This window comes from Ictalurus punctatus, chromosome 23 (assembly GCF_001660625.3).
Source record: "Ictalurus punctatus breed USDA103 chromosome 23, Coco_2.0, whole genome shotgun sequence".
In the NCBI taxonomy this organism is placed as follows: Eukaryota; Metazoa; Chordata; class Actinopteri; order Siluriformes; family Ictaluridae; genus Ictalurus; species Ictalurus punctatus.
This window is the reverse complement of record NC_030438.2, coordinates 20,752,875-20,768,614: the sequence shown is the minus strand read 5'-3', so window position 1 is coordinate 20,768,614 and position 15,740 is coordinate 20,752,875. Positions and strand designations below refer to the sequence as shown.

At 40.3% G+C, this 15,740-nt stretch overlaps 1 protein-coding gene across 1 annotated transcript; it reads right to left on the bottom strand.

Moving 5' to 3' along the window:
• Positions 1–1,753: 1,753 nt before the first annotated feature.
• LOC108278021 (sodium- and chloride-dependent transporter XTRP3) lies at positions 1,754–15,190 on the bottom strand. The gene is made up of 11 exons (XM_017491144.3): positions 14,885–15,190; positions 14,545–14,685; positions 14,366–14,457; positions 14,005–14,235; positions 13,365–13,475; positions 11,655–11,896; positions 10,443–10,605; positions 9,839–10,043; positions 9,514–9,673; positions 4,710–4,875; positions 1,754–2,899 (listed from the first exon to the last, which is right to left on the bottom strand). The coding sequence occupies exons 1-11, from the start codon at positions 15,006–15,008 to the stop codon at positions 2,723–2,725; spliced, it is 1,812 nt and encodes a 603-aa protein (XP_017346633.1). The 5' UTR covers positions 15,009–15,190; the 3' UTR covers positions 1,754–2,722.
• Between the last annotated feature and the right edge of the window lie 550 nt (positions 15,191–15,740).

Below are 15,740 nucleotides of genomic sequence, written 5' to 3'. Positions count from 1 at the left end.
CCAGGTCCTAACTCGTACCCCTAGACATCAGATTCCAGCTATTTGCCCTCCGAACAAGCTCTTTGTTCCTGCTCATTTACAAACACTGCTCAACTCTTGGGCCCACATAGCAGTGGCTTCAAGCAATCCTGTACTCAATGAACCTATCATCTGTTAAGAAGGAAATACTGGTGGCCCAACATGCTGTCTGAGATTCAGTGAGTGGTGTCTTTGTGTACATCCTGTGCCCAGGCCAAAGTTCCTTGAACCATGCCAGCCTGTCCCTCAATCAACCACAACCTCACTGTACAACACGGCTCAACCACACTCAAGCCAACCAGGACGGCCAGGAACCTTGGGGTGATTCTTGATGACAGCTTGACCTTTACAGACCACATCTGTACAACATCAAGAAAATCAGACCCTACCTCACCGAACAGGCTACACAGATACTAGTCCAGGCTCTTGTTATCTCAAAACTGGACTACTGCAACTTGCTACTCTCAGGCCTCCCAGCCTCCATCAAACCCCTTCAAATGATTCAGAATGCAGCAGCATGCCTCATCTTCAACCAGCCCGAGAGAACCCATGTCACACCATTCATCTCCCTCCACTGGCTTCCTGTAGCCACCCATATCAAATTCAAGGCCTTGATGCTCACCTTCAAGAGCTTGTCTGGAACAGCACCCTCCTACCTCACCTCTCTCCTGAAGGCTTACATTCCCTCACGCAATCTGCGATCGATTAGCGACCGACATTTAGTAGTACCTACTCAGAGTGGCTTAAGGTCCCTTTCAAGTACATTCAAACTAACTGTTCCTCAGTGGTGGAATGAACTTCCAACCTCAATCCGGACCGTAGAATCTCTCCCATCTTCAAAAAACAGCTAAAGACCCACCTCTTCCTTGAACACCTAACCAACCCATAAAAATAAATAAATAAATAATAATAATAATAAAAATTTGCACTTACACCTCTACTCTGTGCACTTTCCTTCTTCTGGAACTCAATTAATAGATCTTGAATGGTAGCACTACTTGTATTGTTCACTGCTTGATATATCGCTTTGCTTGTATTTTTCTCATTTGTAAGTCGCTTTGGATAAAAGCGTCTGCCAAGTGAATAAATGTAAATGTAAATGTATGGTTTTAAAGGAGTGAATGCGTTTGGGAAAACACCCATCAGTGACTGGAGCAGACTTCACGGCAGAATATGGAACAACCTGACAAACACCGGGGTCTCAACCCAGATTACCAACCAGGAGATCGAGTATGGCTCTCCACACGAGACGTGCACCACCAATATCCATGTAAAAAGCTCAACCATAGATATACTGGCCCTTTCAAAATCAGCAAACGAATCAATGATGCCCCCCCCCCCCAAGACATCAAAGGCCATCTTGAATTCACATAGGAGGAATGGCCGGCTGGAGTATCTCATAGACTGGTCCAGAGGAACAATGCTGGGTACCCACACAAGATATTCTAGATCCAAATCTCTGTCAAGAATTCCACGCTAATCACCTAGACTGCCCTGGTCCTTTTCCTAGGAGTAGACCTAGAAAAGGTAAGGCTCCCAGAGTGAGCCATTCGGGGGAGAGGGGACTCTCATGTCACAACCTTTCTTGGACTCAACTTCCCAGAAAGCACTACGGCCTACAAATATGGCGGTGACGAACTCCAATACCCTGAATACACACATACTTCCCCGCTCGCAATCACCCAGCTTCTAATTGTGCACACCTGCATCCAATAACTCACTCTCACATGCACCCTTTAAATAGAAACCTTTATTCACCAGAACTTTGCAAAGTATACACTCAGTTACCTTGTGTTCTCTTGTTACCCATTGATACTATGTTCTGTGCCTTACCTAGTTTACTCTGTTACTCATGTACTTTTTTAAACTTCTTGGAGTCTGTTTTGATATTTTATAATTACTCTTTAGAGTAATTTAGAGTAATTTTTGTCAATGAGTTTTGCTGCAACTTTCACTATGACAGAATAATGACATGAAAATATTTCACACTATTTTCAAGAAGCCATAAAATTACATTTAAGTTTTATAGCATCAGAAAATCCAAACCTGGTCAAGTGCTTTGATTTTCCTATCTTCAACACGTAATGTGTTGTATTCCATTGCTTTGCATGTGCAAAAACACACAACCAATAATACATCTCATACAGCACATTTCAAATACAATTTCTACATTTTTATAAAGACAAACAATATATAATTATCTCCAAAAAAGCACCAGGATTTTTTTTTTTCCAGATTACTGATTTTTCTACACAGAATACCTTTAAAATAACTAACCCTAATCGTATCCCTAGGGACAATATTTTACAGAAATTACAGAATAAAATAGTTTAATTCACATGCTTTTGGATTAAATTATTATATAACTGCACATATTTGCAGTGTTCTTTTAACTGGATTGTGTATGCTAACAGTACTACTGTGTATAAAGTGCTATTTGTATAATTACAAAAAATCCATATCATATAGATTAAAGTATAACAATTTGTAATTGTACATTTAGATTGTGTATTTAACAAGTTAAAACACACTGAATTGCCAGGTTTATTTACTCTTCTGTTAAAATGACTAATGACACTAAATGTAGAGAGTTTTAGATGTTAATGTGAATTCACTCAGTTAGCTACTGATTCCTATACAATACATCATATGATGAATCTCACAGTACACGTGGTGGATGTAATAGTGGGTATTTTGATGAATGTTATGGTGTTATGGTGGATGACACAGTATTGATTTCCTCACATACTGCTACTGCCCGTTTGTGTCTCGAACAGAACGCATAAATAGCTACGATGGGCACACAGCTCACTGATGAGGCAAGGAGAAGGCCAATGAAGATCTGACCATAAACAGGATACTCCATTTTTACTGACTTTCCCTATATAGGAGAGAGGACAGATAAGAAACTGAGCCCTGAACTGCAGCATCCACCCAGATAATTCTGCATATTTATTTATTAAAAACAGACTTAACACATTAAGTAACATTTCAAAATTGCTACTGCCAAAATCTGCCATGCACTTTATTGACAAAAGTATGTGGACCCCTAACCAAAGACTAGGGTTAGGTTAACTATAATCAAATTCATATGTGATTCTTCACCAAACTGATGCCACAAAGTCTGAAGCACACAATTGTATAGAATGTCTCTGTATGCTGTAGCATTACAATCTCCCTTCGCTATGGGAACTAAAAAGCCCAAACCTGTTCCAACAGAGCCCCTGTGCATAAAGCAAGCTCCATGAAGACATGATGTGTTAAGGTTGGAGTGGAAGAACTTTTCCGCACAGAGCCCTGACCTCAACGCCACTGAACTGGAATGCCAACTGCATCCCAGGCCTCCTTGCCCAACATCAGTGCCTGATCTCAGTAATACTCTTGTGGCTGAATGAACACAAATCCCCACAGCCATGCCTTAAAATCTAGTGGAAAACCTTCCCAGAACAGTGGAGGTTTTCATAACAGCAACGGGGGAATAAATCTGTAATGGGATGTTCAAAAATCACATGCGTGTGATGGTCAGGTGCCCACAAACTTTTGGTCATACAGTGTAATAAATAGCTAGTGAGGATTATTAACACTAACATCTGGAGTCCTCTTTATGTTTTCTCTCTGTAAAAGTGGACAGTATTACGTTCACAATATGATTGGATAAAAAAGGTAGGTAAAATTGTTTTATATACAGTAATACAGTACTGTATTACTGTAATACTAAAAGCATTGGAATGGCATGGGTAATAACTTTTGATTTTGTTCTATACTGAAGACATTTGAGTTTGAGATCAAAAGATGAGGTGACTGATCAGAATTTCAGCTTTCATTTCCTGATATTGGCATCTAGATGTGTTAAACAACACATGGCAGCAAGGTACCCTTTGATTTAATACACCGATTTTTCAAGTAATCAAATTTTTTTTGAATATTACAGATGTTACTTGTTGCCCAGGTGTGCCCTATTAGATTGACTGTTTAAACAAGAAAAGAGGGGGGGAAACTATCAGAGCCATTACAACATTTTGAAATGAAAGAAATCACTGGTGTACTAACAACCAGACATGGGACAGGTTGGCCAAAGAATACCACAGTAATTGATGATAGAAACACTGTGAAAGCTGTGAAGAAAGAAAAAACAAAAACAACAGTTATTCAACACCAACACCCTCCACAGGGCACAGGTGAACGTATCGAAATCCACCATTCAAAGAAGACTTGGGAGGAGAGGGTCATCAGCTTGTTGCAGTTATTGCAAGCAAGGGATATGCAACCAAATATTAACTGTTATTTCATTTAAAATTATATGTGCCAGTACTTTTGCACACCAAAATACTGGGTGCTCTGCCCAGTGACATAGATGTGACAAAGTGACACATCTAGATGTAAATATCAGGAAATAAAACTGAAATTGTGATCTATTGTCTCATTCATCCTTTTATCTCGAACTCAAATGTCTTCAGCATATGGCAAAAATGAAAGAATTGGCCTTTACAAGACTATAATAATCCTATAATGTCTTCTCACATCACTTTTTGATTGTTTCAGTTTATCTGAACACATGCATGAACAGTCCGAGACAGCAGTTTTAAAAAGTTACAGCAATCACAGTGTTCACATTGATTAGAAATAACATTTATGAACATCACAGTAATAAAAATCAGTAAGATTAATTTATATTCATGTGCATCTCTTACCGTGGTTTTATCCCATGCCTGATATGTCGGTGTTCCTCCCTGAATGTAATTTATAATGTAGAAGATGAAGAGGCTGATCAGCAGTAATGGACTCACAAAAACCCACATGATCTTCCAGTACCAGTTCGGCCGATGACCCAGCATGTCCTCAATGTCCTTCTCAAACCTAAGAATAGAAATACATTTTTAATATTCATTTATACCTTTTAATTGTTTAACTTTTTGATCTTTTGTTAAAAAAAAATAAAAAATCACAAAAAATATTCTGCTCTCATGGATATCAAACAATTGCAAACAATTGCAAACAAAACAGGATTATCAAAAAAAATATCCTTGTTAAATATAGGTGTGCAACAATTATTGACACCCTTTTAGTCAATACTTTGTGCTCCCTTTACCAAGATAACAGCGCCAAGTCTTCTCCTATAATGCCTGATGATGTTGGAGAGTACATGGCAAGGGATCTGAGACCTTTCCTCCATACAGAACCTCTCCAGATCCTTAAAATTTCAAGGTCCATTTTAGTGGACTTTTCTCTTTTTTAGTTTTCTATGGGGTTCAGGTCAGGGGACTGGGATGGTCATGGCAGGACCTTGATTTTGTGGTCAGTAAACCATTTTTGTGTTGATTTTGATGATGTTTTGGATCACGGTACTGCTGGAAGATCCAACCACGGCCCATTTGAAGATTTCTGGCAGAGGCAGTCAGGTTTTCATTTAATATCTGTTGATATTTGTCCATGATGCCATGTATCCTAACAAAATGTCCAGGTCCTCTGGCAGAAAAACAGCCCAAAACATTAAAAGATCCACCTCCATATTTAACCGTGGGCGTGAGATACTTTTCCATATGGCTACCTCTCTGTGTGCTCCAAAACCTCCTCTGGTGTTTATTACCAAAAAGCTCTATTTTGGTTTCATCTGACCGTAGAACCCGATCCCATTTGAAGTTCCAGTAGTGTCTGCAAACTGAAGACGCTCGAGTTTGTTTTTGGATGAGAGTAGAGGCTTTTTTCTTGAAACCCTTCCAAACAACTTGTGGTGATGTAGGTGACTTCAGATTGTAGTTTTGGAGACTTTCTGACCCCAAGACACAACTAACTTCTGCAATTCTCCAGCTGTTATCCTGGGAGATTTTTTTATCCACTTGAACCGTCCTCTTCACAGTGCGTTGAGACGATACAGACACACGTCCAATTCCAGGTTGATTCATAACATTTCCAGTTGACCGGAACATCTTAATTATTGCCCTGATGGTGGAAATGGGCATTTTCAATGCTTGTGTTATTTTCTTATAGACACTTCCCATTTTGTGATGCTCAACAACATTTTGCCGCACTTCACAGCTATATTCCTTGTTCTTACCCATTGTTATGAATGACTAAGGGAATTTGGCCTGTGCGTTACCTCATATTTATACCTCTGTGAAACAGGAAGTCATGGTTGAACAATTTCCAGTTGCTAGTCGCAAATATTCAAATAGTCTTCAAATATTTTTTTCCATATGAATTCATAAGGCTGTTAATAATTGTTGCACACCTATATTTATCAAATTTGTTTTTGGTAAACCTGTGTTGTGTTTGCAATTCAGCAGAGTATTTTTGCGAATTCTTTTAACAAAATATCAAAATGTTAAAACAATAAAGCCAATTTTTCACAGCCTACTTTGCTCATATTTACCAAGGGTGTCAATATTAGTGAAGGGTACTGTATGTATAAAATATATATCAGATAAACATCAGAACACCACAGTATATGTTCCTTTTATGATTATTAAGAGAATTAAGGTGGGTTCCCCGGTGGACTAGCAGCTAGCATGTGGCGCCCTCACCCACGAGAAAGAGACAGAGTGCAAGCTTGCACTCTGTACACAACAGAGAGCTTGCGACACACACGTACCCATGGCAAACTTGAATCTGATGAAGCAAAAGCCATAAGGTTTTTGTTGTTTTCTGTTGAGTTTTGAAAGTGCACTGAAAAATGCGGTCTGAACAAATGTGAGCCCAGAGCTCAGTTAAGATTTCGCCTGTCTCTCAAGTGTTCTGCCACACCCTCATACACCAATGTTCTACAATGGTGCAGAAATTAGGGACCTGGGGAAGACTCCGACGCCACCATGGACGCCTCCCCAATACCCGAGATTGTTCAGTCCCTTGGCACACTCCACCAAACTCAACACCAAGCGCTCCTTAACCTATGCCATGAGCTGTAGCAGTGCTTCAATGCTCACTCCAGAAGCTGCTGTAGCCCAATACATCTCCAGCCGTGTCCTCTGTGACCGTGCCACATGTGACGCTCATGAAGATGTTCTCCACAGACAATCTGGAAGCCTTTCTGGAGCTCTTTGAGTGTGTGGCAGCTGCGTGGGGATGGCCAGAGGAGGAATGGGCTCTGACACTCCTCCCCTTGCTATCAAGGGAAGCCCAGCTTGCCTCCCAGCAGCTGCCGCCACAGACAAAGTTGGAGTATTCCAGCATAAAGAGGCACACAGCACATCAGCCTGACCCCCAAGGAGCACCATGGGTGCTTCCAGTCGCTGCACCTCTCCGAGGTCGGATGCCCCATCACCTACATGCAGCAGCTGAGAGACTCCGGTAGCCGGTGGCTGATGGCAAAGGAATGGGATGCAGAATAGACCATCGAGCTGGTGATACTGGAGCAATTATTCACTCAACTCCAGACAGGAATAGCTTCGTGGGTACAGTGCCACTGGCCTACATCCCTCAGCGAACCCATCCAGCTGGTGGAGGATCACTTCGCGGCAGTTCCTAGTAAAGGCGTCTCCCTTTTTTCCTGGTGTCTTGCTCTCTCCCTTTCTCCTACTCTTCCCCCAGTCCCAGCTCCCTGGAACTGAGGTATGGGGGGCCTGAAAGTGGCCCCCTGAACCCAGTTTCCTCCCTGTTGTTTTGGCACCCCTGCTCCTTTATCTCTGATGTCTCCTCTAACTCCCTTTCTCTCACTACACATGGAGAACCTTATGCACCCACCAGGACCAGGGCAAAGCCTCAGCAGGTCTGCAGTCATGGTGGAGAAGCCGGGCATTTCCAGGTTCAGCATTCCTTCATGGAAGTGGAAATACTGATCCAGATCCCTGACATGCCGCTGGCCTCCCCCGACCGATCAGGAACATACCACAAATTCAGTGAGGGACAGGGAATACATATATAAAATGGAGAACACATCAGGCCTTGGTGGACACAGGGTATAACCAGATCATCTTCTATCAAAGCCTGTTTCAATAAGGGGTATTATAAAATGGATGATTGCTAAAGGAAAGGTGTGTATATGGGGATGTTCACAAATATCCACTGGTGAAAGAAATTAAATTCTGGGGACAAAAACATAATGTGGAGGCAACAGCTAGTCCTTACCTCACCCATCCATGGGCTGTTTTAAAATAATATGAATTTGTATATTTGTACTAACATTTTTTGTGGTTTGAGGTAATGTAACTCAAGCAGTCTGTAGCATGAAAGCATGTTTCCGGGTTATAACGACTGTGTTTTCTCTTTGCCATATGCATTTTTGTTTTGGTTTCTCTTTTGTCTCCTCCCTTGTTGTGTTATACCCAAGCCCTGCAGATGCCTGAGGCCAACAAGACGGTCTCCCACGCCATGCTCAAGCCAGAGGCCAAAAGAGACAACATTCCAAGCCCTGCTCATGCCTAAGGCAGACGAGACAGCCTCCCATGCCATGCTTAAACCAGAGACTGAAGAGATGGCTTCACAAGCAATGCCCCTGTCTGAGGTTAATGGCAAGGCTTTCCAAGACCAGCTCATGCCTGAGGTTGACGATGCAGCCTCCCATGCCTGGTTTTGTTTTGTGTTCAAATTTTCCTGGTTATTGATCCTGCTTTAATTCTCATTGTTTTTGATTCTAATCTATGCCTACTTTGCTGATCTCCTTAACCTGTGTCTGTTTTTGACCACGTTTTTGAATCTGTCTGCCTGCACTTTAAAAAAAGCCTTTTTACTGAACTTGCATCTGCCTCCACCTTGCTTTTACGTTACAAGCTCATTTCATTTTGATATCCTGAGAGTGACAATGATCTAGTTTTGTCTATTTTCTTTTATGTTGTTGAAGGTCATGAAAAATCCCTTACTGGATAACTCTCCTAGGCTGATTACTCCTCTGTGATTCCATGCTGAAACTGGAAAAGTTTAAGTGCCAATTAAAAACATAATATTATTCCATAGTGGGGCATTATCAGATGTTGAGAAACCGGGTCTGAAGAGTTTGTTTGTTTTTCACCAGGTGAGTAGAGAAGTGCTAATAGTGCTAATAATCTTATTTATAAGTATTATGGGTTTTTTTTTTTATATAGTTTTGTCTTTGAACAGAATTGTTCTGATGTCTAGCTATTTCATTAAACTATATTTAATTGCACTACAATGTAAAAACAGGAAAATCATCAAACATTTACATGTGGAATATACATAATAAAATATCAGCTGTTTCAGCAGTGCTAAGTAATACTACAAACTGTGATAGGCTGAGGATTAGTTATGTTGTGGAAATGACGTAACGTAATGAAGTGTAAGGGAGACAGCGAGCGTGGTGAGTGTGTGTGTGTATGTGTGGCACTGCTGCCTAACAATTGTTAAGAGTGTAACAAAATTTCAGTAAAGTTTCAAAGAGTAAACAAGGCTGGACATTGGATTCTTTTGCACATAATACGGTGGTTTATTACACAAACCTTAACAGAAAAACAAGAACTTCCACCAGATGTATGAAGAACATACAATATATATGAAATTAAATATGAATTTATTATATGTAAATATGTAATTTTTCAGTAATTTTACCTGTTCAGTCCATAGATGTAGGAAACGGTGACAACTTCAATCAGAACGATGAAGAGCAATGAGAACGTCGTACCATACTCATTAAACACTGTAAACCAGTAATTACCCGAACGTGTGGTGAAACCCAAACCCAGCAGCAAACAGCAAAGACACACCAGACCTAAACACACACACACACACACACACACACACACACACACACACAGGTTACTGCTATGCGATTTACAATCATTAGCACTCTGCTAAACTGTTCAGATGTTTTATTCTGAATTGTTCTTGGTTTGGAATTAATTATGAATTGATTATTAATTGAGTTCTTCTATACCATTGAGTGTGGCATTGTTGAAGTTCCGTGCAAGGATTTTGAAGTCCCTCAGTGGTGTTATTATGGCTGTCACGTTTCCCAGCATGCTTCCCATGCCCAACATCAGCAACATCAAGAAGTAGAGAACAGACCAGACCTGAGAAGCCGGCATGTTTGTGATCGCCTCACTGTACACAATGAATGCTAAGCCAGTGCCTTCAACAGCCTACACACACACACACACACACAACATAGATCATTAGTAATCATTTATTTATTACATTTATGGCATTTGGAAGACTCCCTTTTCCACAGCGACTTACATTTATCTAATTTATAAAACTGAGCTAAGGTCAAGGTTTTACTCAAGGGCCCACCAGTGGCAGCTTGGCAGGGCTGGGATTTGAACTCACAACCTTCTGATCAGTAGTTCAACATTTTAACCACTGAGCTACACTACACTATCAGTGTGTGTACGTACGTACACACGTACACACACACACACACACACACACACACACACACACACACACACACACACACACACACACACACACACACACACACACACACACACACACACACACACACACACACACACACACACACACACACACACACACACCGTGTCCAGTTCAGCCTCCAGACTGCAGGGCTCTAGTTTGTGTTGAATGAGCACAAGCTGCTCAGGGTGTGTGTGATTTAACACACTGATCCATGACGTCACATTTTCTTTATCAATCGCATCTTCAGGGAGATTGAATGTGTTCAGAAGTAAAAGTCTCATCCTGCAATAAATAAATAATAAATGATCAATAACATTGCAAACCTGTCATACTTAATAGATGCATTCAACCAGCAGCAGCTTCATCCAGCAAACAAGACTACATTGACTTTGTTTTTAAAATCCTACAGATATTATTTTTGTTTGTAACAATGATTTCAAATGAACAGAATTGGTTTTGTTTTCCCAAATATAAATAAATGAGTCATTTTAATCTCTTTGAACCAGAACAAGATGAAGCAGTTACTGAAAATAAATAATTGAACGCACTTCTTTGGAACGTATTTCTTTGTCCCACAAGCTTCATATTTGATTGTCCACTACCACCTGCTTAAGAGTAAATTCCACCCGCTCCCATCAGCATGAAAGTAAATACCACCTGCTTCTGTCAGCATGAAAGTAAATACTCCCATCGGCATGAAACACCTCCAGCTCCTATCATCATGAAAGTAAATACCACCTGCTTCTTTCAATGTGAGAGTAACACCACCCGCTTCTGTCAGCATGACAGTAAATACCACCCGTTCCCATCAGCGTAAGCATGAAACGCCTATCAGAATGAAACACCTCCAGCTTCCATCAGCATGAAAGTAAATACCACCTGCTTCTTTCAATGTGAAAGTAAATATGACTTTCCCACAAGAAAATACTCCAATCAGCATAAGCATGAAACACCTCCAGCTTCTATCGGTATAAGAGTAAACACTTCTTGCTCCTATCAGCATGACAGTAAAAACCACCCACTCCTGTCAGCCTGCTCCCTTCAGCATTAGAGTGAACACTTCCCTTTTTTTCGCTTCTCTGTTGCTGGAATAGAGACCAGATTATTCTCATTCAGAAGCTGTACTGAGAGCTGCAAGTGTGAAACACAAATTTTTATCCATAGTTTATTTTTATAGGGTTATTGTTTAGGGCAGAACACAAACTCTGTCTTTACTGGTATAACTGAGTTAATGTTTAATAAAACGGTGTTAACAATGTTACTGATTTATGGTATAGATATCTGTTTATACACCCAAGGCTGAATACGTACACACAGATACACTCTCACACCTCTCTAAGCAGCTCTCGTAGTTGAATGTGGCTTTGAAGCCGTAGATGGAGAAGGTGACGATGCTGGCGAAAATTGATGTTCCACTGTTAATGAGGGCGACAACAATAGTCTGGCGCTCAAAGTTGTTATTGTGATGGTTATAACTCGCAAAAGCAATGAGAGAACCAAACCCCAAACCAAGAGAGAAGAAGATCTGAGTAGCAGCATTAATCCACGTCTGAGGATTCGCCAACTGCTCCAGCTACACACACACAAACATACACACATACATACAGTGGATATAAAAGTCTACACACACCTGTTAAAATTACAGTAATGTACAAATTATTTTAAACCAAGGTAAAGGTCAAATCTTTTTCCACCGGATATAGGAACCAATAAAATTCAAGTGAAAAACAAATGGAAAGATTTTAGGGAAATACAGAAAAAGAATAATTGTGCACGTTGGTTTTATAATGCATGTGGGCATGTGACTGTGCTCATACTGAACCTATCACATTCAATCACATTCACGCTCAAAAGTAATTATCATACATCTGTTATCAATGAAGTGATTCTGATTAATCCTAAATCAAGTTCAGCTGTTTCTGTAGGATTCTCTTGACATCTTGGTTTTATCCAATTGCTGAAGCCATGATCCTTAACGAGCTTACAAAGCATGTAAAGGATCTCACTGTCAAAAGGTATCAAGAGACAGGGAAAAAGGAATTTACAAAACATTAGTGTAAGACCAGTCAGTCAGAGACCCACTCCTCCCACCACCAGAGGGAGCCCTTTATCACTTCCCAAGCCCCAGGCTATGGAGAAGTATGTCGAGGAGGCATTAAACTCAGGCTTCATATGCCCTTCCACGTCCCCTGATGCAGCAGGATTCTTCTTTGTGGAAAAAAAGGCCTGTGGCCTCAGATCCTGCACTGACAACTGTGGCCTTAATTCCATAACTGTCAAGTATAGATATCCACTGCCGTTAGCGCCCTCAGCCCTGGAACAACTGCAAGAGGCCTGAATTTTCACCAAGCTAGACCTCAGAAGCGCATACAGCCTCCTCCAAATCCGAGAAAGATGAGTGTAAAACAGCTTCAACACCAGGGGGCACTATGAATACCAGGTAATGCTGTATGGCCTAGCCAATTCACCAGCAGTCTTCCAGTCATTCATGAACGAAATTTTCTGTGACCTATTAAACCAGTTCGTCATCGCCTACATAGACGATATTTACTCCAAACCCCAAGCGCAACACATTCAGCATGTTCTGACTCAACTTCTAGAGAACCGTCTGTACATAAAAATAAAGAAGTGCGAGTTTCACACTACCAACACCACCTTCCTAAGATACAATATCAGTCACCAAGGGGTGGAGATGGATCAGTCAAAAATCAAGGTAGTAACAGAATGGCCACATCCCACTACCATCAAAAAACTGCAACGGTTCCTAGGCTTTGCCAACTCCCCCCCTAAAATATTTCTATTTGTTTTTACCTGAATTTTGTGGGTAGCTATATCACATAAAAGATGGAAAAAGACCTGACAATTTATTTTCATTTCATTTTTTATATAACAAAAACCCACAAGGGAAAAGTGATAGAAGATGAGGGATGGAGGGAGGAGTGATGGAGTTATGAGTGATGAGAGATGGAGGGATGAAAGGATTTCATTCATTTTGTTAGGAGCAAACAGGACCTGGTGTGTTCATGCCCTAAATATCCTACCTTTGGGGTGAACATGTACTTTAATCCATTGAGTGCTCCATGCAGAGTGACACCGCGGATCAGATACACAATCAGAACCAGGTATGGAAATGTCGCGGTGAAATAGACCACCTAAAAGCAATCAAATTATTTTACATACATACACTACAGGGCCAAAGTTATGTGAACACCTGACCATCACACCCATATGTGGTTCTTCCTCAAACTGTTGCCACTGTTGGATGCAAACAATTGTATAGGTACGCTATAGCTTTACAATTTCCATTCACTGGAACTAAGAGGCCCAAACCTGTTCCAGCATGACAATGGCCCTGTGCACTTACCAGCAAGTTCAGATATGTGAAAAATATCATTTCACTGTAATATACATGTGACAAAGGCATCTTCTTATTCATGAAGTGATTAAATATCTGATTAAAGTAATTGGCAATGATTGTTCTTAGTGCGGCTGAGATTAAACAACTTTCACATTATTATGAGAATAAATTTTTGGCAGAAATTCTTTATTTGAGCTGTAGAAATTTATTATCTGTAGATGCTACTGATCCTATGCTAATGCTAATGATGTAAATGCTAAAAATGCTAATGCTAATGATGCCATAGACACTGGTTAAGTACAGTTTGTGTCTGTGGTCTTTACTTTGCCAGTAGATTTGACTCCTTGGATGATGAAGAGGTAGACAATGCTCCAGGCCAGCAGGAGGCAGAGTGCCACACCCATGTGGACACCAACACCGGGCTCATCAATGGACGATGAAATGTTCAGGGTCTCACGGAAGAAGAAATATTGCGTTGGAGTGGCGATTTCACACTCCTCTAAATATCCTGTATGATTGGAGTTCAGTGGACATTGAGACCATGGCAACACAGCCTACACACACACACACACACACACATTTTATTAACAATGACACCTACATTGGCTTCCTACACCAATAATAATAATGATAATAATAATGATAATAATAATAATAATAATAATAATAATAATAATAATAAACCTGAAAGGATTGGAAAAGGTACCAGAAGCTCCAGGCATTAATTACGTTATAATACAAACACAGGTACATAGATGTGATGACACTCGCAATCCCTACAACAGAGAGAAAAAGAATCCTAAAATAACATGATCTTTTCAACAGTTACTGTAACACAGAAGTGAGGATAATGAAGCCCTTACCCACTCCCCCTAGGTAGGGACTGATAGAAGTGAATGCACCGATGCTGCCTAAACGCATCTTCTGTCCGACAGCAAGCTCCAAATAGAAAAGAGGAATTCCCTCCAGGAAGAGCATGATGATGTATGGAATCAGAAACCCCCCTGTAACACACACACACATTCTTCATTTAAGCTTCAATACTGCAGGAAATCTTTTTATATTTTAGTTTAGTTAGGTTTTTTTAAAACTTGAATTCAAAAATGAAAAGTTTTCCTTCTCATCATTGGGACATTTTGTTAGATTGTTAATGTTATTAATTTTATTGTGATTATGAATATTTAATGTTAAAATCAGTCTTACCTCCTCCATGCATCTGGCAAAGATAAGGAAATCTCCACACATTTCCCAAACCAACAGCGTACGACACACACGCCAGCACAAACTGAGTCGGAGTCTCCCATGATGGCCGTCCCTCCTTCTCCATAATAATGATAATAATAATGATAATAATAATAAATAGATGGATAAATAAATAAACTAAGTGAGTAAATCTGATGTAAAAATGTATGCAACTGAGCTCAGTGCTAAATGATCATAGCCTAACACTGAGTGAAGTGTCAGTTAATCACACTGAGTTTATTACAGTACACACTGCAGGTGTGTCCTCACAGGGGGGCAGGGACATATAGGGGTGGAGCCTCATGCTGGATTGGCTGAAGTGAAAGTAATAAAACTATAAACTGGTGTGTGTGTGTGTGAGAGAGAGAGAGAGAGAGAGAGAGAGAGAGAGAGAGAAAATGTAAGTGTGTTCTGACTGTGTGTGAGTAACAATGTGGGGGGTCACAGTGACAAACACAGCTGTGTGTGGGATCAGGTCAGAGTACTGTGTGTGTGTGTGTGTGTGTGTGTGTAAGTAACAGTAAGAAACACAGCTGTACTGTCCTGTTTTTAAGCTTCCTGCTGATACACAGAGTTTTGTTCCTGAACTCTCTGATGTCTACATGTTTATCTGCACTTTCAAACCACAAAGCCATCACCATTCTATTCAAATGTGACTCAATGAGCATAAGAAGAATTGTTGATGCTATTATTATCATCACCATCATCATCATCATTATTATTATTATTATTATTATTATTAGGGATATACATACAAGTGGTGCTTGAATGTTTGTGAACCCTTTAGTATTTTCTATATTTGTGCATAACTGACCTA